This window comes from Myripristis murdjan, chromosome 14, assembly GCF_902150065.1.
Source record: "Myripristis murdjan chromosome 14, fMyrMur1.1, whole genome shotgun sequence".
Classification (NCBI taxonomy): Eukaryota; Metazoa; Chordata; class Actinopteri; order Holocentriformes; family Holocentridae; genus Myripristis; species Myripristis murdjan.
In genome coordinates, this window is record NC_043993.1 from 8,669,779 (window position 1) to 8,680,686 (window position 10,908).

Below are 10,908 nucleotides of genomic sequence, written 5' to 3' on the forward strand. Positions count from 1 at the left end.
TACAATCAGTCATCCACGGTAAAGGCACTGATTGCCAACAATTGTGTGCAGTGGACACCAGGATGTTAAATCTGAGGCTAGACAGGGTCTGGATAATGTTAATGTGGTACATTATTACTCCCTGCAGGGATATTCTCTTTTAGCTTACCCGCCTCCAGCAGGGGTCAGCTACACAGCAGCCCCCGTGGGACTAGTTGGGATTCTCTGTCCTCTCAAGGAAATTTCAGCAGGGGAGGACACTTGCCGATAAAAGGACACGAACCTGGTCCCAGTTAAATGGCTGGTTTCCTTCTCACTACACTACAATATGCTGCTAGGAAGTGCTAAAATGTGCATTTTAACTCAACTTCTATCATTTGCTGGGGGTGCTTTTTGCCAACGGGTACCTCTTCTTGTGCTGTGACCACTGACAACCGCAGGACCACAGCACTGGGTCATAAACAACTGAAAACATGCGGCCGGTTGAGCTGGGTCAACATCCCATGGAGGAGACTTGGTGTAGACATGCATTTCCTGGCTCCCGGTCTACCATCCCAGCCATGTGCTCTCTCAGCACACAAAACTCCAAACTGCTGATTATTCCAACAAGGAGAATTGAAGGGTTTCAAGCCAAAATGCATATAGCAATTTTGGGGGTAAAAAAAGTTACCTGATGTTTGTTGTGTAGTTTGAAAATCAGCTGTTTATAGCCTCCAAATTTTTGTTGCTATTTTTTTTTAAGTAAAAAGGTTCAAAAATACCTTTAAAAACAACAAAAACTTCAATAGGATTTAATGGTGAGGTTTAGTTTGATGCCAGTAATCATTATGTAAGAGCAGGTGTGCTATTTTTCAGAGCCTATCCAAAAGAAAGAAAGGCAGAACGAAACAAAGAAAGAGAGAGAAACAGTGGTCAAGGAACCAGAATGCAAAAAAAAAAACAAAACAAACAAAACAAAACAAAAAAAACATTCTCCCATTACATATTTGGCATGGCGTGAGCCTGGGACATACTGCCTAGAAACCACCTCCATTCCCAACAGTCATAAACAAAAAAAGATTCAAATGGTTAAAGAGTGAAACAGAGTGCTCTGCTGATGTAAAAGTTCACTGAATCATAAAGACAAGAATCTCCGAAGCACAAGTTCACATGCTTGTATGGAAGGAAAGGATTCTCTTTGATTCATACTGTTGGATTTCACAGCCCTGCAGAGGTAAACGCAGCCCTCAACTTCTAAATCCCAGCTAAATCCTACCCCTAACAGCCCATTGTGCTAAAGCAAAGTAAATCCATCTTTCACTCAGCATTTTCTAAGTAACAACACCAGGTTTCCAGAACACAATGAATTACTTAAGGATTTAGATGCATTTTGGTGGAAAAATGCCCAAGTCACTCTGCACTAGTAGGAAATAAGCACTTTTTGCTGTGTTGTGGAGGCCTATTGCTCTCAGCAAACTATTAAATATTTTTAGGCTTTGAGACTTAATTTCTGCGTATGGAAAATATGTGAGAGATGGACTGAACAGACAAGAAGCAACAGATTGGATGTCATTCAACTGTATAGCACAAAGATAAGTTGGATTGTTGGAGTTTTTGCATGTCTAAAAGACTGGGGAAACTGGATCACTGTGCAGACACGTGTACAGCATGGAAACTGTGCTTGGTGGCATGGAAATACAATTACAAAGCCGCTGGGATGACCCCATGGCAACGAAAAAAAAAAAAAACTGCACTTTCCATCTCTCTGAAGCAAGGCATCAGTCAGTTTGTTGTAGGCATTTACTCAGGGGTGGTCATGACGGGACAAAGGGACACACCCCACTGATTTTTATGTGAAGATGAAAACTGGTTCACGTTAAATTTATTTCAAGTTTGCTCAGTACTAAATAGCTTTCTTAATAGACTTGCTATTGCATGCATGCATGCATAAATTCAGTTGATGGGCTGTTACGTCAGCCTCTCCGTTGACAACACAGCCATGTATTACTGTTTTTACTGTGCCCTGCTGCAAAACAGATTTCCCCTTGTGGAACAATAAAGATCTGAGCTGAACTGAGCTGAACTCAGTGAAGAAATGGACATAACTCTCCCTAATGTTACTTAAGGTGAGCAGCAACATAGTAACTATGTTTTTTAGAAGAAAGAGGGGTGGGTGTTTACCATCAGACATATCGCAGGTCAGAAGAACCTCTGGCTCTCTGTCAAGCAGTTTCAGGAGATGTGTACTCTCAGACATGGGGGCTATCACTAATTACAGAGAACACACATTCAGTCATGATGCTGACCTTGTTTTCAAGTCTTTCTTTGATGTGGTGGAAGTAATACTATGCTGTGTTTCATTTATCACCTTCATTAACAGTTTACTTTAATCTAAAAAAGATGAGGACACATTGTTGCACTAGCCAATGTAACACAATCTACCATTTAAAGACAAAGGAATGCGATATTGCAGTGACACTACACCATCTCTATGTGTTGTCCTGTTGTTGTCAGGTTCACTGTCTACAAAGTATCACCTAGTCTGTATTTGGTTGTTAAAAAAAAAATGATAATGCCTCATTCAGTTACAAAAGATCGAGGTAAAACGTCAGCGTACAGACTGATGTCAGAATGTACTTTTCTCTGTGATTCAACTCTATCCTCATCAAACATAAAACCATGTTGCCCAAGTTCAATTTAGGCATCGGCTGCGTGGACAGGCTACCCTGAGAGGATGAGATGAATAAGACTTCCTTTCTGGCTCAGAGGTTTTGCTCTGAGCGGGAACACTATATCTGCCATTTGCTACCAGCCTTTCATTACTCATTTTAACTCCACCTGCAACACTGGGCTGTCACAGGGAAGAGAGCATCAAATCACAGGACAAGAGACCCACGCTAAAGCAAGAAAGGGAGAAAAGGGAAGGACTGCCAGACAAAGGGAAGAGGGGAAAGGAAGTGCAGGCAGAGTGTGAGAGAAGCCGAATGATTCAACATTATGTCACTATGTTCTGGACAAACATCTGACATGACACTTGATGTGAAAGCACCAACATATACCGGTAAATGAAGTCAGGGAAGGGAAAATGTGTACACTCAAAAATCAAGGCAGTTTCTGTATAACATGAACATGTTATTGTATAATATGACAATCAGAGCAACACTGTAGCACTATTGACTTTTTTAAAATGAATTAAAAAAAACATACTGATAGAATACTGAAAACAATGACCACAAAGTATTAATAATCTGTTCAATAGGTCGTTATGATGGCAGATTTAGCCACAAATGCTCGGTCGCTCCACACACCCAAGTCAGTTTTATGCCTTAATGCCAAACCTAACGCGAGATAAGAGAAGGGCCTGTAATCTCTCCAGCTGGGTTTTCTACATCTCCCTCACCACTGACAGCCCACCCACAGGTTATCAACACAGCAGGAAGCAGCTGAATGCCAGGGCAGGGGCAGGCGGGCACCAGCTGGGGCTGACCAACATGTTGCTGAAAATATCAGGTGACTCGGCTGGCAGTATTAATACGAGCTCATCTGTTTCAAAACATCAGTGATATGACGGGTTCGTGGTGATGTCACTTGGTAACATAATGATTTAAGGAAGAAACAAATGCAACTATCAACCATTAATATGAGGTGGACTATTACAAAGCAATGGCTAAAATTTTTAATGCCCCATAGTGTAGAAATGACCATCTGCAGGAGAAGATACAGTTAAATCCAATTGGTAAATACCAATGGTGCAGTGATTGCTTCACCAGGTGCAGAGATTTCTGGCTTTTCTAACTCACTTTCCAGCCCTGTTTTGGAACATAAAACTCCTTACCCACTGGAATGTGAAGACTCCCAATCTCCCGGCATCACAAGACATTTCAGTTGCAAAGGCTAAAAGGACCCGCTCTCAATACAAAACCTAGGCTACCATAATTAAAGTGGACAGAGACTTGTGCAGGAGAGGACGAGGTCTATGGTTGTTACTGCAGTTGATAGTGTTTGCTGATAGAGGTCAGCAAAGGTTACAGATTAATTATTCCCCCTTTGAAGCTATGTTAATATATGTCTAACCACCGGAGAGCAAAGGCAATCTTAACAGAGTTTGCAAATAAACTCACATCTTAAAAGCTACACTACGCAAAACTGTCGAGGGTCGACTGCAGGGAGGACTGCTTAGATTTACTCCTACTTATTCCCACTTTACATGTTCACTTCAATTGACCCTTGGCAATTTTGTGCAGTGCACCTTGAAGCCACTACCGCACGCATACCACTGATGACAAAGTAGAGCAAGCCTTGCAAAACACTGTCATTTAAGCAACTCTGTCCAGACTCATCACGACGACACGTGAAGGCGTCTGCTAAAGTACGCTAAACACGATGGACAGTCATTTTTGGCAGTGTTTACACAGGGTACAAATCATTTAAATACCCTAAATTCAGTTTGAAACAAAAACTAGTAAAAATGTTATTGGATAACCAAAGACTTGTGTGGAATTGGCACTGTTATGAGGACTGCAGCTGAGGGTTTTCCTCCAGAGCTGGTCTTTTAATGTCAACTTGACTCTCTACCTCAGTTATTGTGGCTCTAATAGCTATCGAGTGCCAGTTCGACCAATGAGGAACTGTGTACAGATGCTTTTATAATGTAGGGGTTCGGAGTGGAGACAGTGTGATGTGAGGCTAAGGAGGGACTTATTGTCAGTGTCAGTGTGGTAAAGAAAGTTAAAACCCTGCAATAACAACAAGGTGTCTAGTAGATCCATGGTGGAAAGGGATCTATAAATGACAACTATTATATTGCAAGGTCACTTTGCTACAGTTCAGTTCCTGTAATATCACTTAACACACCTTTAAATATCATGAATAAAGGGCAAACAGGCTGCATCCGGCATCTTTTAGCCTACCTGCGGACTTCAGAAAAAATACGTCGATAGTTATAGATGGAGAAATAGTTTGGCAGAGGCTCAACAACAGAAAAAGGTGCCGTAAATTCAAAGCTGCCGTGAATTAAGACGAGCAAGAGGAGGTGATCTATAATTAGACTCTTGGCAGCTTCGCCGGGGTTTAAATCAACTTAATGAAATTAGTATTGTGACAGTTTGTATCCATGCTGTTAACAATGCATTTGCGGCCTCAGAAAACTCAGATGCATCATCGTAATTGTTTAACTTAAGTTCATGCCATTGCCCATGCCTCGACTATTCAGTTATCCAGATCAATTAAAAGGTATATAATCCGGTTAGGGCTGACAGCTTGCTGCATCTAAATTGAGTATGTGCTCGTTCAAAGAGGTTTCTCTCACGGGTTTCCTGGATCCATGCTTTCTGAGTCCAGACAGGGACAGGACCCTGGATCCATTACATTAGCGAGAGGAAGGGAAACTAGGATACTGATGACATTCCCTCCTTGTGCAACACACACTGCCAGTGTGACGTTCAAGAATGATTCAGACATTTCTGTGGTCATCAGTGCGGTCATCACATTCATTACTGTCCTCTGTTAACTTCAGTGGGGTATTTTCCGACTCGGCCTTGCAGGGTATAATTATCAGTGTCCTATGGGTGGAGCAGGGAGAGCCTGGCCACAGACGCTGAGTCGCCAATAGGACTGTGTTGTACATGTAACTGTCACAGCGCTGCCATTCTCTTCCTGACCTAGGCTCGTCTTTATTGGCTGATAACTCCCTTACCCCTTATCACACACACAACCACACATGCGCACAGACACTGACAGACAAAAAATGTATGCATACACAAATGCATGCCAAGACACACCAACACTCCCTCATTCACAAACTAACACACACACACATACTCACCTGGAGGTCAAAGAACTTGCTGTAGCGTCTGTAAATGATTTCTGTGCTGCCATCGCTCCACAACACTTTGATGATGTAAACCTAGAACACAAAGGCAAAAGTAATTGACATTTTCAACCAGCAAACCACCCTAACAGTCAACAATTGGACAAGAAAAATTCCCAGGGGCATCGGTGCTGACTCATAGTGTCAGTAAATGCCAGTGGTGTGTCAGTAGTGGGGATAGCATGAGAGGTTTTTCAGGCAATATCAGACAGTGATGCTGTCACGCTCTGCACGCAGGGGGACAAGGGCAAAGGGGATATCCTATGATTTCACTTCCCACTCAATATACATCATCACTTCCTGTGAAAGAGGAAGTCATTGTGCCAATGCAGCAGATTTGACCGTGTTGTCTTACTTATGATGTACAACAGATGTTTCAAAAAAACAGACTGTTGTACCAGGGATCACCAAACAGAAAAAGCAGCAAAACAAGCGATATAAACAGTCATACAATATTGCATTGCACCATACTTGAAATGACTTCAAAGCATAACAGGCGCTGCTGCAGTTTTGCATCATGTAGCACTCAGTGAGGTCAATCTCTGATACATTTATTCATGTGAAGACCATCAGCCTCAGATCTCAACAGCTTCAACAGCGAAACAACATCAAGCATCTAACCCACTGTCGTCATCTAGCCTAATCACCACAGTCTGTTGGCTGAGCCTCAATTTGAACAAACACTTTGTCTTTTTTTTCCTCTCTAAAGGAGGGAGAAGAGGAGAGGCAGGGAGGTGATTGGAAACTCCCTGGTGGCTAGCTGTGTCTGGATGAATGCTTCTGTTGGCCCCACTCCCAGACCCTTTCTGGCCTCGCTCTCTCTCAGGGCACTGGAGTCAAATATGGCCAAGGATGGTCCAATTGTGGAAGCTCTATAGGCTAGCTGGAAAGCTGTCTTTATTATGTAAAACAGTAATTTCCAAGCACTATTCTTTGGAAATAATAATAATAATAAAAAAACCCTTATCTAAAGTCAATCACAGTATTTACAAAACAACAGAAGATCATGTATACTATGATGTGTGAACAAAGGTTAAAGTTACCAAGCTACCATTCCTTTAAAAAAAAAAAAAAAAACATAGTTTATGGATAAGTATCATTGTTTACCAATGGTAGCTCCATTGCACTTCAACAATGACCATGACTATATTCAGATTATAGTCTGTAGTTAACTTCTCTACAATTCAGTAAATTTATGCAAACGCCATTCATTTGAAAGAGAAAATGACTGTTATGCATCCTTATTTGCTTTTTGTATTCTTAATCACACCTCAGCTTCCTGGAGGTCGGAGGTCTCAGGCCTGTGTGTGGATAGAGAGGCATAACACAACATGGAGTGAACCAGGCAGAGAGCAGCGGACAGATGGACAAGACACAGGACCTCTAGAACTCCACGTCCTTCACCGAAAACACTCACAGCGATAAGGTCTGTTGGTCCATCAACCTAGTCATCATTTTCACACATGCAACGGTGCACACAGAAACACATGAATGCACACACACATGCACACGCCATGTATGCATATTCACAGATTGCAAAAGCCGACGCTCACACCTGCTATGCCATTGGCAGTGACCCTCACTGTTGGCCCTCAGGATCAAATGATGTCATGTTTGTTCCTTTAAATGTACTGCGAGGAAAAGCAAGTTGTCGGCAGTCAAAGTCACCCACATTTAACTCCCACTTCTTGCTGGTTGCCAAGAATGATAAAGGCTCTATTGTTTCTGAATTACAGAGAAAGTGAGAAATGTGCCTTTTTTTCTGTTTTGACATTCTCATCTCCCACACAGGTCCTGCATAACCAGAGGGAGGTGATTCTCTAAAGTGGAACAACATCGTTCCATCTGCCACATTCTCAATCTAGTTATTTTTTCTTTCTTTCGCTTGTCCCCCCACCCTCTCCACCGCCCAAAACAAACCTCCCAAGAGGCAGAGATGTGTCAGCCAGTGCCAAGTCAGTGTTGTGGTAATGGGCTAATCACAGCATTATCACCCATCATCTCCTATGACCAGCAGGAGTGCATTGGCGTTGATGTCTCTAGGGCTGAGACGATATATCAAAATTCACAACATCGCAATGTAACAATGTCACATTAACTGTGGTGGGGCAGAAAAATGTATTGTGATTTTAGCATCATTTCATTCTGCTGTAATAATCACAAACAAAACGTCTTGCCTATTACAATTTTACAAGCTCTCCATTTATTATATTGTTTGCTCTTTGTAATGACAACATTTTTAAATTGTTTATAGTCTGATGAGCCAATGGCATTGCTAGAGAGATTTGTGGCTCCGAAATACACATAATTCTACACAGGCATACTTTGTCAAACTTTGGTTGTATCAGTTTGTGAACCCCACACTGCATATCGAATCATATTGTGAGACAGGTTATCTCCCCATCCATGCTATCTCCCATGAAGCCACTGTACACTTGTTTGAAGCGGATAGGTTTAGTTAAAATATCGCAAAAGCACTAAAAGTACCAAAAATTACACAAAAAGTGTAGTCACAAAACATGACATGTGGCCTAGCCTCACTACTGTTTGGCCATTCCACTGTTCAAAATATTTCTCCAGTTTTGTGTACACATGCGATAACGGTGACCTTAGGAACTGTGTCAATGTGATACAGTGACAACATGTGTACTGCCTGTCTGCCAAAGCCTGCAGGTATGCGTGAGTCCCGCCAAACTGGAGAGCCCAGAGGCATGATAACAAAACTGGGCTACTAAATCTAAACTCCAACGATGATTAATCCCCCCTCAGGGTATCACTCTGGGTGGCCTGGTATGGAGATTGCCAGTGCAGCTGTTACCTGGACCCTCCCTGGCATGGTACTCACTTGGGTTGACTGTGAGTAGCAAGAAACAAGACGTTTAAAAAGAAAGAGGGCACCTTCAGAGCTGCACCAGCAACCCCCCTTTCATAAATCAGCATGCAACAACCAATTCTCCATTCACCAAACTAGTAAACCACTAACACAGTACCAGTAATCCCATACTTAACATGGAATAGGCTTACTGAACTGCCAGTAGTCATAAACAAGTTACAGCACTTGCACTCTTGATGGTATGCAGACTGAGGGTCAGAGGTCACATGGACCAGACCTATTCCAATGCTTCTTAATAGCACCCAGAACGATACTAACCCCACTCTCTCTAGGGTGGAAGAGATAAAATCCATAAGCCACTGATTTGACCTCAAACCCAAACAAAGTCTGGATAAATGTGATATTTTCCCACCCATTCTGATTCAACATGAAGATAACGGGACTACCACTTTTTAAAATACTGAAAAACTCCTTAAATGTGAAATGAAGTAAACTTTCAGATGTGTCAGTCTTGGGGAAATGTTGAGGTGAAGTCAACGGGCTTTTCTATCTGGTGTCACGCTGAAAAGCCCTAGCAAATAAAATCCTGAAATATAGAGTCTGAGCCCAATAACGAAAATGAATAAATAAGGAAGTCGTGTCAATTATCTTGAGACAAAGCCTGAAATGCGGATGGCTGTCCACTTCAGGCTGCCTTGGCCAGCTGTAATTTGATACTCCTTTTGTTTTTACTTTACCTGAAAGTCAGCCAAGGAAAACGGCGGAAAATAGCCCAGATCTGTTGCGCTTCAACTGCTCAACAATGCGATGTTGTGATAATAAAATCAAGCTTACATAGTGTTTGTTGGGATTCCTCCGCTTCTGGACATCTTGCACTGTTACTTCTTGCACGGTGCGCCGTGGCATGATGTCCTCCTATGTGCGTCTCCGTTCCAAAAAAAAAAAAAAAAAAAAAAAATCCCCAGTCGGGTTTTACGAGCGATCAAACCCGATTGAGAAAGTTTCTCTGCCACGCTTTCCTGTCATCCGCGCAGGTCAAATCCGTGACTTGTGAATGCAACAACTGCGATTTTCCTTAAGCGGTTTACGTCAGATTTCCTTTCCCACATTCAGTCGATCACAGGGAATCAGAAGTTGGTCGGTCGGTCGGTCCCCCCCCGCCCCCCAACCCCCTCTTGTGCCTTGTCCCGTCCCACTGACGGCTCCAACCAAACTCCCAGCCTATCCCAGCTCACCTACTCCCGCTTGAACAACTGGGACGCTCCATTATGCTCTACGGACCAGCCCTCCAACAAGGAACCACAGGCTGCAGGACCTCTCAGCCATGATGGTTCACATCCAGAAATTTAAAGGTGTAGTCAACCTCTGGGTATGAACAGTTTGATGATCATGTTTTATGCATTAGATTTGTCATAATGTGACACTTTATTGATCCACCCAGGATGTGATTTTCAATTCACGTTAACGACCCACATATAGAAACATTGGACCACGGACTCTTAGTTATTTACGTTCCCAGAGACTCTCATATAGGGTTTTTGTTGCTTTTGAAGTTAAGTGAATTGTAGAGCACAGAGTGAAACCTGTTATTTCTATATTCATCCTTTACATTCTTCAATCGTGATCCTTTGTGATGAATTAAATTCTAATAATGCAGGGATTCAGGGCTTAAACTTAAAACTTAAACTTGGCGATTAACTTGTTGAAATGTAGTCTGGTCTAAGTTTTGTGTCTTGAACCCCAGGCCACCCTGATGCCCCAACATTAAGATAGCGGATGCATATGCATGTATTAAAGTATTTTGCAGTTTATTGCGCCCCCTATTGGTCAATTGGAAATTGTTAAGATTAGTAAACTGGTGGGGGCAGTATGGATCCTTGAGAGGCTTGCTGGGGGTCCTATGCAAACTGAGGCATTAAAAAAATGTATGGCTGATCATTTTAACATTAATGTGTTATTCTCAACACTTTTTTGTCAGTGTTTAAATATGACACATGAACAGCATCATACCAGCCACAAATCAAAAGAACTTTCCATATCAGGGCCCCTCCTTCACAGAGGGTCTCTCACTTCTGCGGCTTAATGAAAGTCAACTTAAAAAAGTTTGGAAAGCCCCGGTCTAGAACTCATGGTTAATGGATTCTGTAGATCATGTGTATAAAGTTTTGCGATGACTGGATAAAATGTAATTATGTCTAATTTTGTAAACTGTCACACTCACAAGTTTATTGGTTTATGATCATCGTGT

At 42.2% G+C, this 10,908-nt stretch overlaps 1 protein-coding gene across 1 annotated transcript in view; it reads right to left on the reverse strand.

The window, feature by feature from the left end:
- Positions 1-9,615, reverse strand: part of sh3pxd2b (SH3 and PX domains 2B) — a 47,371-nt gene extending 37,756 nt beyond the window's left edge. Inside the window, 2 exon segments of the mRNA XM_030068341.1 lie at positions 5,783-5,863; positions 9,495-9,615. Coding sequence (XP_029924201.1) covers positions 5,783-5,863; positions 9,495-9,566 — 153 coding nt within the window. The 5' untranslated portion in view covers positions 9,567-9,615.
- Positions 9,616-10,908: the final 1,293 nt, after the last annotated feature.